Source organism: Eretmochelys imbricata, chromosome 19, assembly GCF_965152235.1.
Source record: "Eretmochelys imbricata isolate rEreImb1 chromosome 19, rEreImb1.hap1, whole genome shotgun sequence".
Lineage (NCBI taxonomy): Eukaryota > Metazoa > Chordata > Testudines > Cheloniidae > Eretmochelys > Eretmochelys imbricata.
Genome location: NC_135590.1, coordinates 19,905,842 through 19,930,681, shown reverse-complemented (window position 1 = coordinate 19,930,681; position 24,840 = coordinate 19,905,842). Strand labels below are relative to the sequence as shown.

The 24,840-nt window shown below is 42.9% G+C and overlaps 1 protein-coding gene across 4 annotated transcripts in view; it reads left to right on the top strand.

Annotated features, from left to right (window-relative positions):
• The window catches only part of ZMPSTE24 (zinc metallopeptidase STE24), a 114,373-nt gene that overhangs the window by 40,215 nt on the left and 49,318 nt on the right, over positions 1-24,840 (top strand). For 2 of the 4 annotated variants that reach the window (XM_077838091.1, XM_077838093.1), the window contains exons 4-5: positions 15,945-16,061; positions 24,163-24,315. The exons of 1 other annotated variant lie outside the window; for it this stretch is intronic. In XM_077838091.1, coding sequence (XP_077694217.1) covers positions 15,945-16,061; positions 24,163-24,315 — 270 coding nt within the window. The remainder of the gene's footprint in view (positions 1-15,944; positions 16,062-24,162; positions 24,316-24,840) is intronic. One more of the 4 variants, XM_077838092.1, reaches the window with a different exon arrangement.

Sequence of the window (24,840 nt, the reverse complement as noted above, 5' to 3'; positions counted from 1 at the left end):
CAGGAGAAGTGCAGAGTGAAACGCCAGGAACTGCTCATGGCATTCATCAGCCTAACCAAGATCTTGAACTCTATCAATCGTGAGGCCCTATAAGGTGCTGTGTAGGTTTGGCTGTCCACAGAAATTCATTTATATCATCAGACTACTCCATGATGGGATGACTGCCACCATTCTATGCAATGGCTCAGAGACTGAACCATTCATCATTCACACATGGCTCCAACACTCTTTTCCATTTAGCTTGCCATGATCCTGATTCTCATCCACAACCAACTTCCTGACAGAATTGGGATTGAGTATCATACAGATGGCCAATTCCTCAATCTCAGATGTCTCCAAACAAAATCTAAGATCACGAGAATTGGCATCACTGATCAGTATGCAGATAACGCACACACAAAGGTCGATCTGCAAAGCACCCTAAATCTTTTTGCAGATGCCTATCACAGCCTGCGTGTCTGTCTCAACATCTGGAAAACCAAGGTACTCTATCTGCTCTCACCTGCGCAAACTACTCTTGGTACTCCACAAATCACCATCAGCAGAGATCCCCTGGAAAATGTGGACCATTTCCATACCTTTGCAGCCACGTCTCACAAACAGCCAGCATTGACACAGAAATCGGATACAGGATCTGCTGTGCCAGCACATCCTTTGGAAGATTACTCAAACGAGTCTTCAATTATAGGGATCTGAAAACAGGCACAAGACCTTTGTTTACAAGGCAGTTGTCATCCCCACCCTTCTGTATGGGTGTGAGACCTGGGTAACCTACAGATGACATCTCAAGTGCCTGGAGTGGTTCCAGCAGTGCTGCCTCAAGAGGATTCTCAGGATCAGCTGGGAAGACCAACGCACTAACATCAGCGTTCTCTCTGCGGCCGACACAAGTAGCATTAGAGGTGCAGATCATGAAACCCCAATGCTACTGGGCTGGCCACTGTGTACGTATGCCTGACACTCGCCTCCTGAAGCAAGTACTCTTTTCTCAGTTAAGTTAGGGAAGAAGGGCTTGCAAAGGGCAGCGGAAGTACACCTTCAAAATGGAGGCATCACCCCAACAAACTGAGAGGACTTGGCACGAAACAGAACACAGTGGCTCCACACCATACACCAACCCCTTTAGCAGACACCATCCTTGTATCGAGGGATAGCTGAAAAAAGTCTCCTGCCACTCCTCTCATCCATGCTTTCGTATTTATTTCAAGTATGGATCTCAACTGTACCACCACTCTGACCACCAGCTTCTTGTTATGGGCAAGTGTGGTACCAACCTCCAGGGCACTTCCCACCCTCTCAGTGGCTTTACTGGTACCCATGGCAGGCACATGGATACCGTGGCTCTAGCATGGTTTATCAGGAGCCAATGAGACACCTCCCTTTGGCTGCTGCATTGAAGGCATTCAAGCCCCCGAACAGTTAGGAGAGGTACAGGAGGCTGAAGTTGAGGAGGAGATTACCCCCAGATTAACTTCTTGTCTTCATCACCGGACTAGACTAGTTATGTCCCCTCCTCTGTCATTGGCAGACAACTTTGAGCTTTTCCAGGAACTAGCTCAGAGAGTGGCAGATGTGTTTATAACTACCATTACAAGAGATGAATGAGAGACACCCTAAACTTTTGGACATTCTACACTCCTCTGCCTCCTCCAGAGTGGCTGTCCCTATTAATGAGGCCCTCCTAAACCCTGCTCACAGGGCAGACCCTGGCATCAGTCCCACCAACATGCAAGCAGGCCAATAAAAAATACTGTGTGCCAGCAAAGGACACGGAATTCCTCTTCTCCAATCTGTCCCCTTATTTGATCATTGTGGACGCAGTGAACTTGAGGCTGTCAACATCTTCTGAAGTCTTCCCCCCTATGACCTGCCTGGAAGCACCTTGACCTTTTGGGGAGAAAAATATAGTCGTCAACCACTCTGTAGTTCCATATCACAAACTATCAGGCCTTAACAGCAAAATGTGATTGCATCAACTGCTCAAAACTCAATTCCTTTATTGAGCAGATCTCAAATTTTCACAAGGGCCAATTCAAAGCCGTCATTAACGGAGGCAAACTGTTGGCAAAAACATCACTCCAGTCTGCACTCGACGCAGCTGACACAGCGGCATGTTCCATCTCCACTGCCATCATGGTGAGACAAGCCTCGTGGCTGCACTTATCCAGTTTCCCCAAAGAGGTGCAAACAACTGTGGAGGACCTTCCCTTAGAAGGCACAAAACTCTTTGTGGAAAAGATGGATGTTTCCTGTCACACTTAAAAGACCTACATGGCTACTCTTCGATTGCTCAGAATCTATGCACCTGGGCAGAAGAGAAAGTACAGTCCTCAGCCTTTGTTCAGGCCCTGCATGTCACGGTGTTCATCCCAATGTCCATATGAAACCCCCTCTCCTCCAAAAATCCAGGTTCTCCAAACGGAAATCTTCAGGCCTACTTCTTCACAGCCTTCCACATCAAAACAATAGTTTTGATGGGTTGGTCGAGGTGCACTTAGACCACTCTCTGCAATACCATTCAATGCTGGAAAACCCCTTTCATCCGTATGGATGTGTCTCACTCCCTTGCGCAGCACTTGGGAACGGTTAACCAACAAATGGGTACTGGAGATTATTCAAGATGGATACTCCATCCACTTCACAGGCACCACCCAACATCTTTCCCCGTCAGTCTTCAGAGACCCTTCTCACAAGAGCCTATTGCATCGAAATAGGTCATCTCCTCAGCGTAGGAGCCATAGAGCCGGTGCCCACACATCTAAGAGAGAAAGGCTTTTACTCTCGTTACTTCCTGATACCCAAGAAAAAAGAGGCTGGAGACCCATACTAGACCTCAGAGCACTCAAAAGTCCAAGATGGTCACTTTGGAAACGATTATTCCAGTGTTAGAAAAAGGAGACTGGTTTTTGGCCCTTGACCTCCAAAATGTGTACTTCCAAATTTCAATCATACCATGTCACAGAAGATACTTCAGATTCACCTGAGGCCAGGACTGCTACAAGTATAGAATATTCCCTTTTCACCTCTTTTCAGCCCCCAGAGTATTTTCCTGGGTCCTCTCTGTAGTAGCAGCCAACATATGTTCCCAGGGCATTATGATCTACCCTTACCTCCTCTGGACATGTTCCTTCGTCAAAGCCCAGTGAGTTACCCATACCACTCTGGATCTATGCAAGAATCTGGGCCTGCAAATCAATGCACAAAAATTGACATTAATACCATTAATACCAGTACAGAGACGCCGACCTCGACTCTATCCGAGTGAAAGTGCTCCTCCCACAACACAGATTCCTCAGTCCCTCCATGCTTATAAAGGTAGTTCAATCCAGCCCTCATATATTGGCCAGACACTGCCTTCAGCTTCTGGGGCACATGGCCGTGGGCACATCAGTGATAGCTCATGGCAGACTTTGCATGAAATGCCTCCAATCATGGTTCAGCTTGGTTTACAGACCTAACAAAGGTTTCAGAGTAGCAGCTATGTTAGTCTGTATCCGCAAAAAGAAAAGGAGGACTCGTGACACATTAGAGACTAACAAATTTATTTGAGTGTAAGCTTTCATGAGCTACAGCTAGACAAATGGCTATTGATGCCCACCAGAATCAAGAAATCCTTGAATTGGTAGACTCAGCAAACACCTGCACTGGAATCCCATTTGCTCAACCTTCTCCATCACTACTTCTCATCACCGATGTATCCCTCATAGGATGGGAGACACATCTCAACAATCTCACAGGGCAGTGCAAATTGTCTCTGTTCAAGACATGCCTTCACATCAATATACTTGAACTCAGTCGTCAGGATTGGCTGTGCTCACTTCCAGTGATCAGAGGTAAACACACATGCTGGACTATATAGCGTGCGTGTATTACATAAACCATGAAGGAGAAGCCAGATGGCCCTCCCTTTGTATGGAAGCACTAAAGTTATGGAACTGGTGCATTTCCCACAATGCACCGCAGACAATCTGAGCCACAAAATCCCTCATGACAATGAATGTGATACTGCGCGACATATTCCGACGATGGGGGACGCCCATTATAGACTTACCAGAACAAGAAATGTCCATAGTACTGCTCCAGAGCGAGCACCGGCCAGCACTCTTTTGGGGATCATAGAATGTCAGGGTTGGAAGGGACCTCAGGAGGTCATTAGTCCAACCCCCTGCTCAAAGCAGGACCAATCCCTGATTTTTGCTCCGATCCCTAAATGGCCCCCTCAAGGATTGAACTCTCAACCCTGGGTTTAGCAAGCCAATGCTCAAACCCTTGAGCTATCCCTCCCCCGGTCAGGATTGGGTGTGCTCACTTCCAATGATCAGAGGTAAACACACATGCTGGACAATATAGCGTGCGTGTATTACATAAACCATCAAGGAGGCGCCACATTGTCCTCCCTTTGTATGGAAGCACTAAGGTTATGGAACTGGTGCATTTCCCACAATGCACAGCGGACAATGGAGGATGCGCTCCTCCTCTAATGAGACAAGGGCCTTCTTTACGCCTTTCCCCCATTTTCTCTATTGCTGAAAGTCCCACTGAAAGTAAAAAGAGAAAAAGCAAACATCACACTTATGGATCCCATCTGGCCCAGATAGATGTGGTACCCTTACTTGTCACAACTGGCACTGTGTCCACTGATGACTCTTCCAACCACTCCTTATCTCCACTCACGGAATGAGAGATGCACTCTACATCCCAGCCTGCAGATACTACCGCTCAAAGACTTCTTAGTTCCAGCGCATAGAAACATCATGCTCTGAAGAGGTACAGGAAGTGTTATTACATAGCAGGAAAAGGACTACTCATCGTACTTAGCTATGGAAGTGGACCAGATTTCAGATCTGGTGCTAGTCCAAAAGAGTTTCCCGAGATACTGCCTCTCTACCTGTAGTTCTAAACTATTTGCTGAATCTCAAGAAATTGGGACTCTGTTATCTCGCTAAAAGTGCACTTACCAGCAATAGTGACCTTCCACCAGCAGGTAGAAGGATACTGAATTTTTTCCCACCCGACTAGGAAGAGGTTTCTCAAAGGCCTAGTGAGCCTCTTTCCCGAGCCCAGGCTTCCTACTCTACAATGGGATCTCAATTTAGTATTAAAAGGACTGACTAGACCACCCTTTGAACCCATAGCCACATGTTCCTTAACCCACCTTTCCATGAAGACTCTGTTCCTTATCGCCATTACTCAGCAAGAAGGATAGGGGAGATAGCAGCCCTGATAGCGCACCCCCAAGATCACTTCCGCATTTCACATGAACCTACTCATTCACATTCTAGCATTTTATTCCAAGCCTCACCATGATAAAAGGGAAGCCATCTTCCATGTGCTTGATATAAGGAGAGCCTTGGTCTTTTATTTGAACAGGACAAGTGTTTTTAGAAGATCTGAGACACTTTCTCTCCATCGTGGACAGGTTTAGGGGCACAACTATTTCTGCCAAAATACTCTCTAAATGGGTCTCCAACTGTATCAAACTCTGTTATGAGACTTGCAATTTAGCATTCCCATCCACAATCTGCACACATTCTACGAGATCAGTTTCCTCATCCATCGCCTTCTCCAAGGGTATCCCTGTATCAGAAATCTGCAGAGCAGCTACCTGGGCATCTGCACATATCTTTGCAGAACATTATGCCATCCTGGGGGACTCTGCTGCAGATGCCAGATTCGGCGTATGGTACTATCTAGCACAGACTCAACTCCAAAACCCGAGTCTCCAGTGCAGGATACTGCTCAGGAGTCTCCTACAGTGGAGCACCCATAGGGATGCTACTCGAAGAAGAAGAGGAAATTACTCACCTTTTGCGGTAACGATGGTTCTCCAAGGTGTGTGTCCCTGTGGATGCTCCACAACCCATCCACCCACCTTCCCTCTACTTTGGAGTTCTCATTGTACACTATGCAGTAGAGAAGAAATTGGGGACGGTTCGCCCATGCAGCGCGGGTTAATTTCTTGGCAGAGCATGTGGGAACAGTGCATGTGCGAGCTGAACGGACGTTGCTACCAAAATTCTCCGGTCAGGAGTGTAGGGATGCAGACACACTCTACAGTGGAGCACCCATAGGGGGACACATCTCGAAGAACCATCATTACTGCACAAGGTGAGAAATTTTCTCTTCCTTAAGGGCATTGGGAATCTCTTCTCACATGTGAGACCACCCACTCTGACCTGGGATCTTAACCTAGTTCTCAGAGCTTTGACTAGCCCTCCCTTTGAGTCCATGGCAACTTGCTCTCTCTTACACCTCCATGAAGATAACATTTCTAATCTACCCCCAACAAGCACCACTTTTTTTAAAGACAAAGTAACCCTGAGGCTGCATCCCAAGTTTCTCCCTAAAGTTGCCTCCACCTTCCATATGAATCAACAGAGCACTCTTCCTGTTTTTTCCCCAAAATCACATCGTGGCAACAGCGAGATGATTCTGCATATGCTAGATGTTAGAAGAGCACTAGCATTCTACTTGAACAGAACTAAAGTCACTAGGAAATCCCCTAAATTCTTCCTTTCGTTCGTGGAAAAATCCAGAGGCTCTTGTAATATTGGCTCAGAGACTATCCAAATGGGTCTCGAGTTGCATTAATCTCTGTTAGCAAGGATGCAACCTGTTGCCTCCGTCTGCAGTCCGTATGCATTCCACAAGGTCAATTTCTACCAAGGTTGCATTCTTTAAAGGTGTCCCTATCTCGGAAATCTACAGAGCAGTGACTTGGACCTCTGTCCACACTTTCGCAGATCATTATGCAGTCACTGGAGATTCGGCCTCCAAAACCATCTTCGGCTCCTCAGTACTTTCTGTAACAGATTCCATTCCTAAGTCCCAGCCCTCCGTGGGGGATACTGTTGCGAAGTCACCTACCGTGGAGCGCCCATAGGAACACTACTTGAAGAGGAGGAGGAAGTTACTCACCTTGTGCAATAACAATGGTTCTTTGATTTATGTTCCCCTGTGGGTGCTCCACAACCCACCCTCCTACCCTCTACTTCAGAGTTCTCAGTGTGGGACTCTGCAGTAGAGAAGGGACTGAGGGGAGTTTTAGACTGAAGGAATTTAGACTGAAGGAATGAATGTTGCTAAGCAACAGTTGAGAGCACCTTTTGACTCCTCAGATACTTAAGAAAGATCAGTAGCTTTGGCTGTCTCACAAAGGAGACACACATGGTTAAAATTGGTGGGACTCCCTCATGACAGAAAAGAGGATCAGCGACCTTCCCATTTGAAGGAGAAGGTCTGTTTAGTGTTCAGACTGATGAGATGCGGGAGAAGATGAAAAGTATAAGATCTACTACTAGATCTTTAGGTTTCTTTAATACAAGGAAGAGGTCATATCAACTCCATTAAACAAGTATTAAAGAGAATAGTCAACTTCTTCGTCTGCTTCAGTTCATTACAGTTATCAGAGAAGGGCATGTCATTTCCAACCTCAACATTACACCTCACAAGACCAGCTACAACAGAGGAAGAAAATCAAACCTTACAATAATAAAAGGAAGGTGTTTTGTCTTCATCTTGTACAGTTCCTCCAAGATATCAGATCTGACATAAGGACATGGAGCTTCAAGTCCATCTATTTGCACATTTTGTCCATAGTTTTGAAATTGGCTGTCCTGTTTTTATTACCCATGGGAGTTAATAACATCAGACAGATGGATTTTAAGTTATTTCATGTGTTTTACACAATTCAATTCAAACACCCCTGGCCCCACTCCCCCCACCCACCTGCTTTATAGCTGGACAGAGAGCAGGGTCATCTCAATTTGTTAAAAAACGTGGTTCAATTTCTACTATAGTTAGGTGCAATAGAGGTAGTTCCACAAGATCAAGGGGGAAGGGTTTTACTTGTGTTACTTTCTGATTCCCCCTTTGCCCTATTTTGGATTTAAGGAGACACTTCTATAAAGAAATTTCACTTCCGCATTGGTTGTCTCTAACTTCTATAATACTGTCTCTTTCCCTCCAGGATTGGTTTCAGGTCTGGACTTAAAAGACATACATACTTCCACATTTTTATAAGACCGTGTCAGTGGAAGAATCTGCATTTTGTTGTTAGAGAGGACCATTTTCAGTACAAGGTCCTCCCTTTCAGGTTGTCCGTTGCACCCAGGATGTTTACAAAATGCCTCTTGTTGCAGCATACCTAAGAAGGCAGAGCATGTATATTCATTAGAACACCAAGAGTTATGAACTGACCGGTCAACCACACACCTCATTTGGAACCGAAAATACGCAATCAGGCAGCAGCAGACACACACGCGCACACACACACAGCAAATACTGTGCAGTACTGTGTTTAAACATAAACTACTAAAAAAAAAAAGGAAAGTTTAAAAAAAAAAAGGCAAGGTAAGAAAATTGTTTCTGTGCTTGTTTCATTTAAATTAAGATGGTTAAAAGCAGCATTTTTCTTCTGCATAGTAAAGTTTCAAGGTTGTATTAAGTTAATGTTCAGTTGTAAACTTTTGAAAGAACAACCATAATGTTTTGTTCAGAGTTTTGACCATTTCAGAGTTACAAACAACCTCCATTCCCGAGGCGTTCCTAACTCTGAGGTTCTACTGTATACCTGTATCTAGTTAATGACTGATTAATAAAAGTGTCACCCAAGGAAGAGATGTTATTACATGTATGTCAAATATGTTCACTTCTGTTAGTCTGGGATTACAGATTTGGGAAAAGTCATGTCTAAACTCTACTCAGATTTTTTTTTTTATAGGAGGCATATTGGATTCAACTGTGGAGAAAACTTTTCTCCCAGAGTGGGGAGAGATCAAAATAAAAAGAGGTATACATCTCTTCAACCAGTCACTAAGACAATCTGTTCTTTTCTTCCTTTGGTTGCTGGGTCTGTGGGTGTTAAGTGCAGCAGTGACTCCTTATGCTTGTCTTCAGATGAGACCTTCAGCACTGGTTAGCAAAGAATTATAAATCCTCTTTAGACAGCGTGCATTGAAAAAATTAGTTCCTTGACAGCTGTTAACGTCATTAATATAGTGGATAGACAATCAAAATGCAATGAAAGGCACACTTTCAGTCACCATACAACATCTGTAATACTGATCAAGGATGCATCTGTCTTAGAATAGCGAGAACATCTGGCCATCAAATTGTTGGTCAAAGCTCATTATCACCAAAGGAAAGGAAATTACACATCAGTATTTTAAAACTGAGAGCAATCGAACTAGCTCTAAGATCTTTTTGACCTCAACTCAAATACAAAGCAATTTAGATTGTAACAGGCAGTGTAGTTTAAATAATATAAAGGGGACTCACTCTGTGAAATTATGCAGGGAGTCCAAGAGTCTTTGGAACTATTTGATAGAACATGATATTTATCTAGTAGCAATTCACAAAATGGGGGAACAGGACCCCCTTGCAGATCATCTGAGCAGGTCCTCTGGTCAGATGCATAAATGGTCTTTGAAGGATGAAGTGGTGAATCACCTCTTCAGTTTATGGAGGAACCCAATAATAGACCCGTTTGCATCCAGCAACAACAGGAAATGCCAGAGATATTGTTCCAGGGCACTCAAAGAAAAGGAATCTGTATTGGATCCTCTGAAGAGCTGTTCTTTATTTCATCCATATGTAAAAGCAGTGTTTTTGATAAGTCACTTTTGTGAGATTCATAAGTGAATTGCATCACACTCACCCTAAAATTTTACCAAAAATGTCAGATTGTCTCATAAATCAATCTATAATTCTATAATTTTACCAGTCTTCTTTCCCAAGCCCCATATACATGATGGGAAAGCTAAATTACGTGTGTTGGATGTGAGGAGAGGATTATCTTTTTATTTAGACAGGACTAAACAGTTTAGACAGTCTTCAAAGTTGTTTATAATTTATGGACCAAAAAACAAGGACAAAGCTATTTCTGTACAGTCTCTCTGTAAATGAGTTAGATTAGATTTTTATGAATCTTATAAATTGAAGGGATTATCCATTCCTCAAGTCACCAGAACTCATTCGGCTAGATCAAAGATAGCTTGCATGGTTTTCTCTAGACATATTCCTCTGATAGAGATATGTAGAGCAGCAACCTGGGTCTAGATTGGATAGAAAGCTTGGCAAGGTAATCCCGTTCTTTGCTTAACTAGAACTCTGGGTCCCACCATCACTGGTCAGAATACTGTTTATTAATCTAGCCCAGGACTGGGAATATGCAAGAACACTCAAAGCAAGAAATGAAGTTTATCTGTAATGTGTAATGGAGGGTCCACGGGATGGACTCTGCATTCTCACAATCCCCTCCCACCTTTCCTCACTAACATGGAGTCCTACTTACTAAAGGGCTGAGGTTGCAGGGGAAGGAACTCAGGGGGAGCATCAAGCTTCTTTTAAAACCTTGCCTTTGAATATCCACAGTTCGGGGGGGAGGGGGAAGATGGCAAGGGAGATGCATGGATGCTCCAAAAGCTGCTGCTAGTAGAATTTAACCATTCAGGCCGCCCTGGTCGGAGCATTCCATGAGTGAGAATATCCAATGAGTGGAAATATTGCAGAGTTCATCTTGAGAAACCTTGTTTCTAGGTAAGTAACATTTATTTCTTTAAGGCATATAACTTGGTACCATGCAACATTTTGATTTAAAATCTAGAATGAAACAAAGTTAACATGGCACACATTAAATGGATTAATAGCTGGCTATCTGAAAGGTCTCAGAATGTAATTATAAATGGGGAATCATCATTGAGCAGGTGTGTTTCTAGTCGGGACCTTCAGGGATTGGTTCTTGTCTCTAAGCTATTTAACATTTTTATTAATGACCTGGAAGAAAACTTGAAATCAGCATTGATCTGGATTGCTTGGCAAGCTGAGCACAAGCAAACAATATGTGTTCTAATTAGGACTGTCGATTAATCGCAGTTATTAATTAATTGTGATTAATCAGGCTAATAGAATACCAATTGAAATTTATTAAATATTTTTGGATGTTTTTCTAAATTTTCAAATATATTGATTTTTATTACAACACAGAATACAAAGTGTACAGTGCTCACTTCATATTATTATTTTGATTACAAATATTTGCACTGTAAAAATGATAAAAGAAATATTAATTTTCGATTCACCTCATACAAGTACTGTAGTACGATCTCTTTGTCATGCAAGTGTAACTTACAGATGTAGATTTTTTTTTTTTACATAACTGCACTCCAAAACAATGTAAAACTTTAGAGCCTACAAGTCCACTCAGTCCTACTTCTTGTTCAGCCAATCACTAAGACAAACAAGTTTGTTTACATTTACGGGAGATAATTGTGCCTGCTTATTTACAATGTCATGTGAAAGTGAGTACAGGCATTCACATGGCACTTTTGTAGCCAGCGTTGCAAAGTATTTACGTGCCAGATATGCTAAACATTCGTATGCTCCTTCATGCTTCAGCCACCATTCCAGAGGACATGCTTCCATGATGATGATGCTCGTTTAAAAAAAATTTGTTAATTAAATTTGTGACTGAACTCCTTGGGGGAGAATTGTATATCTTCTGTTCAGTTTTGCCCAAATTCTGCCATATATTTCATGTTATAGCAGTCTTGGATGATGACCCCCCCCTGCACATGTTCATTTTAAGAACACTTTCACAGCAAATTTGACAAAACATGAGGAAGGTATCAATGTGAGATTTCTAAAAAACAGCTCTCGACTCAAAGTTTTAGAATCTGAGAAGGGTGAGGTGTGGAGCATGCTTTCAGAAGTCTTAAAAGAGAAACACTCAGATGCGGAAACTACACAACCTGAACCACCAAAAAAAGAAAATCAACCTTTTGCTGGTGGCATGTGGCTCATGATGAAAATGAACATGTATCGGTCTGCTCTGCTTTGGATCGTTATTGAGCAGAACCCATCATCAGCATGGACACGTGCTTTGGAATGGTGTTTGAAGCATGAAGGGACATATGAATCTTTAGCAGATCTGGCACGTAAATATCTTGCGATGCTGGCTACAACAGTGTCATGCAAACACCTCTTCTCACTTTCAGTTGACATTGTCAACAAGAAGCGGGCAGCATTATCGCCTGCAAATTTTAACCTAACTTGTTTGTCTGAGCGATTGGCTGATATAGGACTGAGTCAATGTGTAGGCTCTAAAGTTTTACATTTTTTATTTTTGAATGCAGTTTTTTTGTACATAATTCTACATTTGTAAGTTCAACTTTCATGATAGGGACTGTACTACAGTACTTATATTAGATTAATTGAAAAATACTATTTCTTTTTTACAGTGCAAATATTTGTCATCAAAATAAATATAAAGTGAGCACTGTACACTTTGTATTCTGTGTTGTAATTGAAATCAATATATTTGAAAATTAGAAAACACCCAAAAATATTTAAATAAATGGTATTCTATTATTGTTTAACTGTGCAATTAATTTCTTGGCAGCCCTAGTTTTAATACGGCTAAATGTAAATGTAATCATAGACTTGAGGCCAAGAGAAACCATAATGATCATCTAGTCAGACTTTTTCTGTGCACCGCAGGTCACAGAATCTTACCCCACCCCACCCCTGCAGTAGTCCCATAACCTCTGGCTGAGTTACTGACTTCCTCAAATCTTGATTTAAAGACTCCAAGTTACAGAGAAACCACCATTTAGTCTAGTTCAAACAAGCAGGTGACCCATGGCCTACCCTCCAGTGAAGGTGAAAAACCCTCAGGGTTTCTTCCCTCAGGTCAAATTGGCAAAATTCCTTCCTGGCCCCAGATATGGTGATCAGTTAGACCCTGAGTATGTAGGTAGGCATCTGGGAAAGAATTCTCTGTAGCAACTAAGAACTCTCCCCACTCTAGTGTCCCATCTCCAGCTGTTGGAGGTATTTGCTAATAGTGGTTGTGAATGGGCCATATGCCATTGTAAGCAATTGCATCAGGCCATCCCTTCCACAAACTTATTAAACTCAGTCTTAAAACATGTTAGTATTTTTTTTGCCCCCATTATATGTAGGAACAAAGAATATAAGCCATTCCCTACAGTATGGGAGGAGGCAGTGACTAAGGAAGATATTTTGGGTTATGGTGAGTAATCAGCTGAACATTAGCTTTCAGTGCAGTGCTGTGACCAAACGGGCCAATGCAAACATTAGGTACGTAAACAGGGGAATCTTGACTATGTACAGAGAGGTTATTTATTTACCTCTGTATTTGGCACAAGCGTGACCACTGCTAGAATACTGTGTCCAGTTCTGGTGTCCACAATTCAAGAAGGATGTTGATAAATTGGAAGGCCAAGAAGGCCAATGGCATTTTGGGATGTATAAGTAGGGGCATAGTGAGCAGATTGAGGGACGTGATCGTTCCCCTCTATTCGACATTGGTGAGGCCTCATCTGGAGTACTGTGTCCAGTTTTGGGCCCCACACTACAAGAAGGATGTGGATAAATTTGAGAGAGTCCAGCAAAGGGCAACAAAAATGATTAGGGGTCTGGAACAAATGAGTTACGAGGAGAGGCTGAGGAAACTGGGATTGTTTAGTCTGCAGAAGAGAAGAATGAGGGGGGATTTGATAGCTGCTTTCAACTACCTGAGAGGTGGTTCCAGAGAGGATGGTTCTAGACTATTCTCAGTGGTCGAAGAGGACAGGACAAGGAGTAATGGTCTCAAGTTGCAGTGGGGGAGTTTAAGGTTGGATATTAGGAAAAACTTTTTCACTAGGAGAGTGGTGAAACACTGGAATGCGTTACCTAGGGAGGTGGTAGAATCTCCTTCCTTAGAAGTTTTTAAGGTCAAGCTTGACAAAGCCCTGGCTGGGATGATTTAATTGGGGATTGGTCCAGCTTTGAGCAGGGGGTTGGACTAGATACCTCCTGAGGTCCCTTCCAACCCTGATATTCTATGATTCTATGAAATTTTAAAGGGCTCAGACGAGCTAGGAGAATGATTAAATGATTAGAAAACAGCTAAATCTCTTTCTCTTTACAAAGAGACCGGTTAAGGAGTTATTTGATTAGTCTGTAAGTACCTATCTGAGGAAAAAAATTTGATAATTTGTCTGCTAGACTGAAGAGCCAAAGTATAACACAATCCAATGGCTGGAAATTGAAGTTAGACAAATTCAGATTAGAAATAAATTGTAAATTGGGATTCTAGAGAAAATACATCCAATTCAGACACAACATGCAGAAGTTACAGCCATTATAAAGGCTACTTTGACACACACAAAATGGAAAACGAGTGTCAAGAGGTCTGACTAGTAGTCTGGTAACTGTATCTGTGACAAAGTTCCACTCTGTCATACTACATTTCCTGAGGGTTAATCAGAGATGTCACTGTCAATGCACTTGAAATGAAGAGATGTTCACTATGATTCTCTTTCCTATTATCAAAGAGATTGCTGAGCGCTATTCCTGGAGAGCACTGTTTTAAAGCCTAGGGCTGGCCCTTCTTGCGGGCAATTCTGAGATTAGGAATTTTTATCAATTTTGTGTCTGGTTTTTTGCATTGTACTTTCCTCAGAGGCAATGACGCTCTCAGACATGATGATTTCTCATCAGATCTACCTGACAGCAGAACATCTGGTGGGAGAGGGCAGGTTGCAGGAACACTCACTAAGCAGGACACAGGGCCAGCTTATGTCTTCTTTTCCTGGACCAAGAACTGCAGAGGAGAGTTCTCTTTCTTCAGGAGTACCATCATGACAAGCGCACACAATGTCAAATATGACAGCCCTTTTCTACAAGGTCAACAGAATTGTGTTTAACATAGTGCTTGAAATTGTTAGTTAGGGTGTGTTATAACATATCTTTTTCAACTGTTGACAAGCCCCTATTGTACAGCCTTCAAATAGCAAGTATCTTGTCACTTTTATTGCTTCTGCCTGTTTCGGATCTGAACAGTGAAAACTGACCAGCTGGCTACCGATAATTTTCACTGTACTGCAACTCTGAAGGCTATGAACAGCTACAGAGTCAAGGATTTGGTCCTGTGAGGAGAAGCAAGAGGGCAGGAGGGAAATGTCCTTTCACTCCCCTTTCCAACAAATATTGGATTGAGTCCCTGACTGCTGTTTCTTGTAGCCTTTGCAGCAGCTGTGCAGTGGAAAGAAACTGGTCAGTCTCACTGGCCAAAATGTAATAGGCAATTAAACTGACCAGGTAATTGTTATTTATACATCCTGAAAAATTGATGCCAATATACTCATAGTTTCAGCTTTTATGACTGACTTGATGAAAGCTCCTAGGAACAGGAGCTTAATGCTTAACTGTTCCAGTCAGCCAGTTGTATTTTTTCTCTATTAAAAAAATGCATGCTGGATCTAGCTTAGTCAGTGACTTGTCAAATTAAAAACCTTGCCATCCCGGACAAATTGACTTCTATCCTCCATAGAAAGTGATAAGACATGATTAACAATGGTCAGTACTTTGGAACAAATCAAGACTCAGGAGGGTATCCTGTTATCAGAAATTTGTGTATGTAACTTCCCCCTGTATTCTGGGCTCTAATTAGGGCATCCTGTGTCTGTTACGTTGTTGGGCTTTACATATTCACACTTTGCCATGTATATTTCTTACCGTATCTTCAAATACTAATAAACCTGTTTATAGATTCATAGATTTTTAAGGCCAGAAAGGACCATTATTATCATCTAGTCCAAGCTACTGCTTAGCATAAGCCAAAGAATTTCACCCAGTAAATCCTTCATTAAGCTCAAATGTTGCGGTTAAGCTACATCATCTTTTTGGTAAGACGTCCAAACTTTATTCAATCACTTGGAGTATTAACCTGCTACATCTCCAGACAAGTTGTTCAATTGGTTAATGACCCTAAGCATTAAAAATTTGCACCTTATCTCTAGCCTCAATTTATCTAGCTTTAGCTTTCAGCCAGTTTCTGTTATACTATTTATATACATTTGCTTCATTGGCAATAAGATGTCTAAATTATGTTGTAAGAAGTTTATAAGTAGGAACTCTTTCTTATGTATGTATAGATCGCTCAGTCATTGGTGTTTCTGCTGCTTGCTACGCTCTTCAGTGCGGTGACTGGCCTCCCATGGAGTCTATATAATACCTTTGTCATAGAGGAGAAACATGGCTTCAATCAGCAGGTACTGTGAAATATACATGTACGGAAATAGCTTTCCAAATTAAAGTTAGTTTATGGAAAATGCCAGGTGGACAAATATCTGTAAATATGTCCTATTTGCCAGTGATATTTCTTTTACCACATGCCATGTGACATTAATATTTCTGTGGGAACCTAAATCTCTGAATGTTTTGACCATGATACCCAGATACTTCTGCTTTCCCTTATATCATCAGATCACTACCTGTTCCAGACCACCAATTCTTAGTACTTAGCTCTTTCTGCAGCCGTTCTCACACAAACATCACACCAGCACCTACGAAGGGATCAGTCATGTCTTATGTCAAGTTGTTCAGGGAAGATGGTGGCAGCTGTTGCAGCAAAGAGAAGAGGAAATATATACCCTAGTTGTGTAGCCAAGAATCTCTCCTGTCTCATCACTTCCGTTGTCAGTTAGGTCTTGTCTCTGCCCCCTACAGCCTGGTTCCCCTTATGCTGAAGAGGTCTAATGAGTGTTCCTTTGCCAGGCTGCTGCCTAGCCCTCCCCAGAAGCACTTCTGACACCCAAGTCCAGGCACTGCATGTAGTTGATTGAGTGAGGCTGAGAGCACCATCTCTGGTTTACCTCCTTAATCTGCCTCATGAATTCCGCCTTCTGCTAAACCAGAAGGGTCATCTCTTCATTCACACTTCCTACAAACTACTCACTTGTCTTGTTCCAGCAGCTTCAGTTTCCTTAACTTGCCCCTTCCCCATCACCTGCATAGGTCTCCCTCCTGCACTGGCAGGATTTCTCTCGTCAGAGAGCTTCCCCTTCTCAATTTCTGCATTAGTTCTTGCTCAGCTAGGGGTACCTCCTCAGGGTAAATCAGGCCTGGTTCCTTCCTTCCTTCCTGGCCCTAGTTCTTTCCAGTTCCTCTGAAGAAAGGGTTTGCTTCTGTGAGAGGGAAACATTTCTATCCAGATCATAATAGGCAATTTATTTCTGTGGACTTTGAAGCCTTGGCTGTAGCTGTCTGCACAGCACTATATCTCTCCAGGAAAGGACTGTAGGGCCCAGAGCCCACCAGAAAGTTCCAGTTTAACACAGGCTGAAAGTTGGGAAATCAGGGAAGCCCTTTATCATATTGTAGAGAATTTATCTGCTTCACCTGCAAGAGCGTCATACCAGATGCCCTGGGATTTTCTCATTTCTATTTGCAGTTTCCAAGGAGCTAGGAGGACTGAGTCGAAGCTAGATCTAAAGTAGCTGAACTAGTTGTTTGTCACTTATAGACATTTCAAAGTAGAGCCAGTGTAGCAGTTACTTCATCCTTACTGCGGTAGAATCAGTAGACTGTTTTGCCTCCATCAACCTACAGGTGACTCACAAATGAAAAATAACTGAGGCTTTTTTACTACGATGTATAAAGAAGGCCTGAAAATTTTCCTCATATGTTCTCTCCTGCTCCCCCACACTCTGCTCCCCAAAATCATCTTGGTTTCACACATTAGAATTACATGTCTAGCCTAGCAATTTTTTCCTGAAATTCCCTGTGGGCCATGGAGATGGTGTGAATATGACATCACAGATACTACAGAAACAAAACCTAATTAACCGAGAAGGGAGATGACATCTGTTCAAAATATCTAAAACTTCATGTTTTATTTCACTTCTTACACACACACTCAAATGCCTGAGAAACATCTGAGGGAAGAGTGTTGTGAGTTCAAAACCAAACCCCTTTCAGCCTTTCATTCATCTTCATAAAGAAGCAAAAAGAGCACAGACCCATTTTTCCTCTTTGCAGGACAACATGTTCTCATGAAGCAGAGCTTGCCTGATGTTTGCTCTGGACCATGAATATTTCAATTTATCATCTTGTCCTACTATCTGCTCTGTGTGTATTCTCCAAAGTGGTTGTCATGGCAACAGTATTTTGCTCACAGAAGATGCATATTGTACCTGTGGCTGCTGATAGTTTCTAGATACTCCATCCTTCTTGGCAGGCAGAGTCATCAAGTGTAAAGGTCAGCCCAGTTAATTACGGTCATGGACTTTATAATCAACTCTGAGAAAAGTAATTTCCTTCTTAGCCCCACTTAGGCAGTCTGTGGGCTGGTGGAAGCATCATGCACCTAAACAGAAATGTGCCTCTCCACAACTTTTACTGGTCAGTCATTTCCAAAGCCAATGAGCAATTTTTATCTTTGGGTTGACTTAGGGCACCTGGCCAAGGAGGCAAAGAAATGTCTGGATTTTTTGCAAACTCCAGTCCATGCAATTTTCCCTAATACTCTTCAGAAAGCACATCTCCTTGTCCTCATCCAACTGGACAATATCTAGTGGATTACTTATTTAGGCAAAGCAGAACTTGGAATAAGGCACTAGTTTGTAGAAGCAATGTTTATAATGTTTGCAAAACATTATCTTACCTCCCTCAGACCAGCTCATCTTGTAAGGTTCTTACATTTCTAATGCCTTTCTGTCAAGGGAAGGGCTCTTGAACACATGGCCATTCTGCTGAAAATGGGGCTCTCCAGGCCTGGATCAGCTTTCCACAGCCAAGAACGCCTACCCAGTTTATGCTGATTTTGTTGCGAGTTCAGAGACACTTGAATGATGGATGCCTTTTTAATCCCTTGGAATGGAGAGGGAAGGAGAGATTTGTAAGTTTTCCTTACCCCTTTGTACTGAATTTGGAGGAATCTGAAAGTTGTAGAGGAAAGATAATCATCACTGATTCCCTTTAGGAGTTGGTTCTGTGAATTGCTGATGCTGTCAGCCCAGGATCTGCTTGCCTTCCCGCTAGTTCCATATCTTCTGTCTCAAGGCCCAGAAGTTCACAAAGGCCTAGAGAATCTTCACCTCAAACCCTGGTTTGAGAAAGTTTCCTTGAAATTTTTTTGTTTCTTTGGTCATGCAACTGATGTTCTCCTTAAGTTCTGCAGGCAGTCCCCTCCAAATTCTAGTATAGTGTCTGGAATTTGTTTCTGCTTAGTATTTTTTGAAGAGATTCAGAACTCCCCTAGGCCTTGGATTTTGTTTTCCCCAGATGTCTTGGAAAATGGTCTAATCCTACATCACTTCAAGTGGCAAGCTTCTTTTCTCAAGACTGTTATTCAGCCAGTTAATTGGATCTCATCCTCTGCTCACTAGAGTCCAGGAAATGGAAAAGTTAGAGAGTAGACCTTACTTTTCTTCACCCTGCTTACCCATCTCTTTGTTCGTTCTCAGTCAGTGAGGCATTTGCCATCTGCTTGCTATCTCCAAAAGTCTTTGTAGCAGCCATCATCTTGTGGTGCTATGTAAGGGAACGTTGATTCTTTCCTAGTGTTTTGTAATAGGGTGCCCTTTTGTCATAGAAACCTAAAACGTTACCTCCTTAGAACTCAAGACTTTACATTCTCCACATCTTTGTCCTCTGCCACAATCCCAAAAAAGGGATAAAAGGCATCCAGACCAATTTGAGCAAAATTGACTTGGATTTGTATCGAAGGTTTATGTTGTAGGTTGCAAATCCTAGCTCAACTTCCTGGGCCAAACAAGAGCCTGGCCATGCAGTAGATTTGTCAGGCATCCACCTGGAGCACTGTTCACACTTTTATATACCATTAGTCTGTGCGTGTAGTTGCTTCCTTGGGTCCAGCATTCAGGTGGTGAGCATCAATCTAATGAGGAGAGGACTTCTCACAGAATGTTCATGTCCATGGAGTTTTTGCGGGTCCTCAATGGTCGTTTGGCCCACCCTGGATGTTCCCGAAGACTGGAACCACAAAGCCCTGTCCGTCATAGTGAAACCAGACATTGAACATTCCATTGTATCAGATGCATCTAGAGTAACTTTTGCACAGATGTTTAGGCCACTAGTTGCTCCTCACATACTACAGATCTCTCTTCTCTTTTATTCCTCAGTAAGCTTTGCTACAAACTGCAACACCTTGTCCCAGATAGAGCAGCACCTGCCAAGAAGTTGATGACAGATGCCACACACTCAGATGGGGAGCTCATCTGGGGACCACCTTTAGACTCTGTGCCTCTTGTGTCTCCGCCCCCGCAGGAAATTCTCATTATTGTCCTCGAGCTCAGAGCCATACATCTAGTATGTGTGGCATTTCGACATTTGCTACAGGGATCCACAATCCAAGTGATGACGGACAATACAACAGCTATGTATTATGTCAATAGGTGGGGAGGAACATGATCAACTTGACTCTGTCAAGAAGTCATTAGGACTGGTGCATTGGTCTTCAAATCTAACCTGTGGCTTTGCATCCTCCAAGCTTACAAAATGCCCCACTGGATCAGCTAGGATAGCTAGATCAGACAACCACACGCTAACTGTGAAACTCAATTATGCGGAGTATCTTTTGTGGGTAGGTCTATTTTGGAGCCTCCCTATTTGCCACAGTCTAGAAGAAGAAATGCTGGATGTTCTGCTTCAGAGAGGTTTGATCATATGCCTTCCTCGCCTCATGGACAGCAGAGTTCATGTATGCCTAACCATCGATCCGATTAGTAACAAGATTTCCTGAAGAAACTTGGACAAGATTCAGTCTGTGATTATGGTAGTTCCAGCTTGACTTAGACAGTTCTGGTACTCTCATCTGATAAATCTGTCAATACAGCTGCTTATCACATCTGTTCTACCCAGTGTGGTTTCACAAAAATAGAGGTCGTATCTTACACCCAGTTCTAGCATCATTCTATCTGGCAGCCTGGATTCTGGCTTGCAAGCGGTCATCCAATGAAGCTGTTCTATGGAAGTCCAGAACACTTTGATATGTAGTAATAAAATTTCTAATGTACATCCCCCTCTCCCTTGGAAGCCCTGGTTTCTGTTATTCTGGTCTGTCTGCCTGCCCTAAAACATTCAGGGCTATCCAGAAAGGGTATAGTTAGCAGCAATATGGGCGCATCATCCACCTGTTCAGGTTTATAGCATGTTTTCCTCCCAACAGTTGCTAGATTCCTCAAGAAGCTCATTCATGTGCTTGCCACAGTCTGGGAGCCCCCTCCTTTCTGGGACCTTAGCATAGTATTACTGGTTTGATGTGTCCCCCTTTTGATCCCTCAGAGACTGCTCTTTATGCCACTTGTCTATGAAGACTACATAATATAAGCATGCAGAGTAGAGGAAATTCATGTTTGGTCCACCTTAACTAGCCTTTCTGGAACACCATGTAATTCTTAGGCCTGATTCCAAACTCTTTCTTTAAAAAGTCTTAAATTTTCATTTAAATCAGCTGATTCACCTTCCAGTCTTCTTTCCCAAGCTCTGTTAAAACCAGAGGGAAGCCAAACAGCACACCATTGTATGAAAGAGGCCTGTCCGCACCAACTTAGAAAAAACAAGTGTCACAGATCCACAGTCTTGATACTATGCCCCAGCTTTTAAACAGTCTCTTGGAGAAATCCCTTCAGTAATAGACTCCCAAGGGGTTTCACGTTCTTCCTTCATAGAATAATAGAATATCAGGGTTGGAAGGGACCTCAGGAGCTCTAGTTCAACCCCCTGCTCAAAGCAGGACCGATCCCCAATTAAATCATCCCAGCCAGGGCTTTGTCAAGCCTGACCTTAAAAAGCTCAAAGGAAGGAGATTCCACCACCTCCCTAGGTAACGCATTCCAGTGCTTCACCACCCTCCTAGTGAAAAAGTTTTTCCTAATATCCAACCTAAACCTCCCCCACTGCAACTTGAGACCATTACTCCTTGTTCTGTCATCTGCTACCACTGAGAACAGTCTAGAGCCATCCTCTTTGGAACCCCCTTTCAGGTAGTTGAAAGCAGCTCTCAAATCCCTCCTCATTCTTCTCTTCTGCAGACTAAACACTCCCAGTTCCCTCAGCCTCTCCTCATGTGTTCCAGTCCCCTAATCATTTTTGTTGCCCTCCGCTGGACTCTTTCCAATTTTTCCACCTCCTTCTTGTAGTGTGGGGCCCAAAACTGGACACAGTACTCCAGATGAGGCCTCACCAATGTCGAATAGAGGGGAACGATCACGTCCCTCGATCTGCTGGCAATGTCCCTACTTATACATCCCAAAATGCCATTGGCCTTCTTGGCAACAAGCGCACACTGTTGACTCATATCCAGCTTCTTGTCCACTGTCACCCCTAGGTCCTTTTCTGCAGAACTGCTGCCAAGCTATTCGGTCCCTAGTCTGTAGCGGTGCATTGGATTCTTCCGTCCTTAGTGCAGGACTCTGCACTTGTCCTTGTTGAACTTCATCAGATTTCTTTTGGCCCAATCCTCTAATTTGTCTAGGTCCCTCTGTATCCTATCCCTACCCTCTAGCTTATCTACCTCTCCTCCCAGTTTAGTGTCATCTGCAAACTTGCTGAGGGTGCAATCCACACCATAGTTGGCCATGCAGCCTCACCCACTCAGAGGCTGAGCCTCTGGGCTCAGGCACTCCTATTTCACACTGTGAGCTCTGCCAGCAAATCCAGTTGTGATAGACTCCTAATCAGAGGCTTGTGCACTCTTCAGGGCCTAATTCACCTCAGCAAATACTTGCAGTGACACCAAGCAGTATTTTCAAAATAGAGTAGGATTTATTAGTTAACTGGAATACAACATTGGAAGTCCTTAGTTTAGCACAGAGAAATAAAATGTGTGTGTCCACCTGGCCAAGCCAGAGCAATCCATCAGCCAAGCTGTAATGGGTTCCATTATTGCTTTTGTCTCCGACTGTTTTGTCAGTCCCACATGAGAGCAGCCAGCCTTTTCCAGAAACCACTCTTAATCCCCTGCCAGTCACCTCTCTGTCCTTTAAAAAAAGAAAAGGAGTACTTGTGGCACCTTAGAGACTAACCAATTTATTTGAGCATGAGCTTTCGTGAGCTACAGCTCACTTCATCGGATGCATACCGTGGAAACTGCAGCAGACTTTATATATACACAGAGAATATGAAACAATACCTCCTCCCACCCCACTGTCTTGCTGGTAATAGCTTATCTAAAGTGATCATCAGGTTGGGCCATTTCCAGCACAAATCCAGGTTTTCTCACCCTCCACCCCCCCCACACAAATTCACTCTCCTGCTGGTGATAGCCCATCCAAAGTGACAACTCTTTACACAATGTGCATGATAATCAAGGTGGGCCATTTCCTGCACAAATCCAGGTTCTCTCACCCCCTCACCCCCCTCCCAAAAACCACACACACAAACTCACTATCCTGCTGGAAATGGCCCAACCTGATGATCACTTTAGATAAGCTATTACCAGCAGGACAGTGGGGTGGGAGGAGGTATTGTTTCATATTCTCTGTGTATATATAAAGTCTGCTGCAGTTTCCACGGTATGCATCCGATGAAGTGAGCTGTAGCTCACGAAAGCTCATTCTCAAATAAATTGGTTAGTCTCTAAGGTGCCACAAGTACTCCTGATCTCTGTCCTTTGTTTCTGAGCTGGTCTCTTCTCAGCTTTCCTGCTCAGAGGCGGTGGGAAAAACCACCTTTCTCGTGGTGATTGACTACTAGGTGTGAATGTTTTGGTCATTGGGGTTTCCCATTTTCTCTTGGGAATCATGCTCTGATACGGGTAGCTTTCTGAAGGTTCCATCCTATTCCTTAAGGACCTGTTCATTGTGGCCCAGACAGCAAAGTGACAAAAACACCTCATATCTGCTGTGCTGCCCTGAGAGCAGACTTCAGCCTCCCGCCCCCTGCCCTGCCCTGGATAGCAATGGAAAGTACAGAGGGAAGCGGAGGCACACATAGACTTCATAAAAATATTATGAAAAATTCCCATTTTGTTTGGGTTCACTCTACCCTTTTTATCTTTGAGTGGGGGGAGGGGGTGCAAGGACATCTATGGTGCAAGTGCAGCTCCATTGGATACTGCTGATCAAGAGAATCCTATATTGTATGCATGGGATGCATGTGCACCAGAGTGGAATCCATGTATAGAATACATCTTGAAGAACCACAATTCCTGAAAGGTAAGTAACTGTTCTTTCAAAATTTAATTGTTGCCTTTGCTGTGTTGCTGTATGGCACACATCAGTATTGCTGTATTCCTCTTACTTGTAACCTAGAATAATTTTTGAACATTAGGTGAAAGACCAGTTCATTAACCCACAGTGCCACTTAGATAACTACAATATGAATATCACTAATGTTCTTTCTTTACAGACACTGGGATTTTTTTTTAAGGATGCCATCAAGAAGTTTATCGTGACTCAGTGTATTCTGTTGCCTGTGACCTCTCTTCTGCTTTACATTATTAAAATAGGGGGAGACTACTTCTTCATTTATGCCTGGCTGTTCACATTAGTTGTTTCCTTGGTGAGTATGGAGGTACTTTTTTGTCCATTTGTAATATTAGTTTGTTCTCGGAGTATAGTGCACAGAGTTTTTTAAATAATATATTCTTAAAACTGGAAGAAATTTAAAGTGGGAACCTTATCAGTCTTTACAATCTTATGACTATCATTAGTGCAGCAGCAGCAGCTCATGTCTGTTATTCCTCTGAATGTTCATAAAAGCTTATTAATGTGACATTTAAATTAAAAATACATTTAATCTAATATTGAAGTGTCTTCTATCAAGAAGAAATAACAGTTTGACTACATGTGCATTTCTGTCAACAGTATCTGACATCCTTTTTCAAGCATCCAACCACTGGTCCTCAATTACATAGTACTTAGGGTATGTCTATACTTAAAATGCTACGGCGGCATAGCTGCTGTAGCACTTCAGTGTAGACAATCGCTACAGTGATGCGAGGGGTTCTCCTTTTGCTGTAGTGAATGCACCTCTCCAAGAGGCAGTAGCTAGGTTGATGGAAGAACTGGACCTGGTATTCAGTGA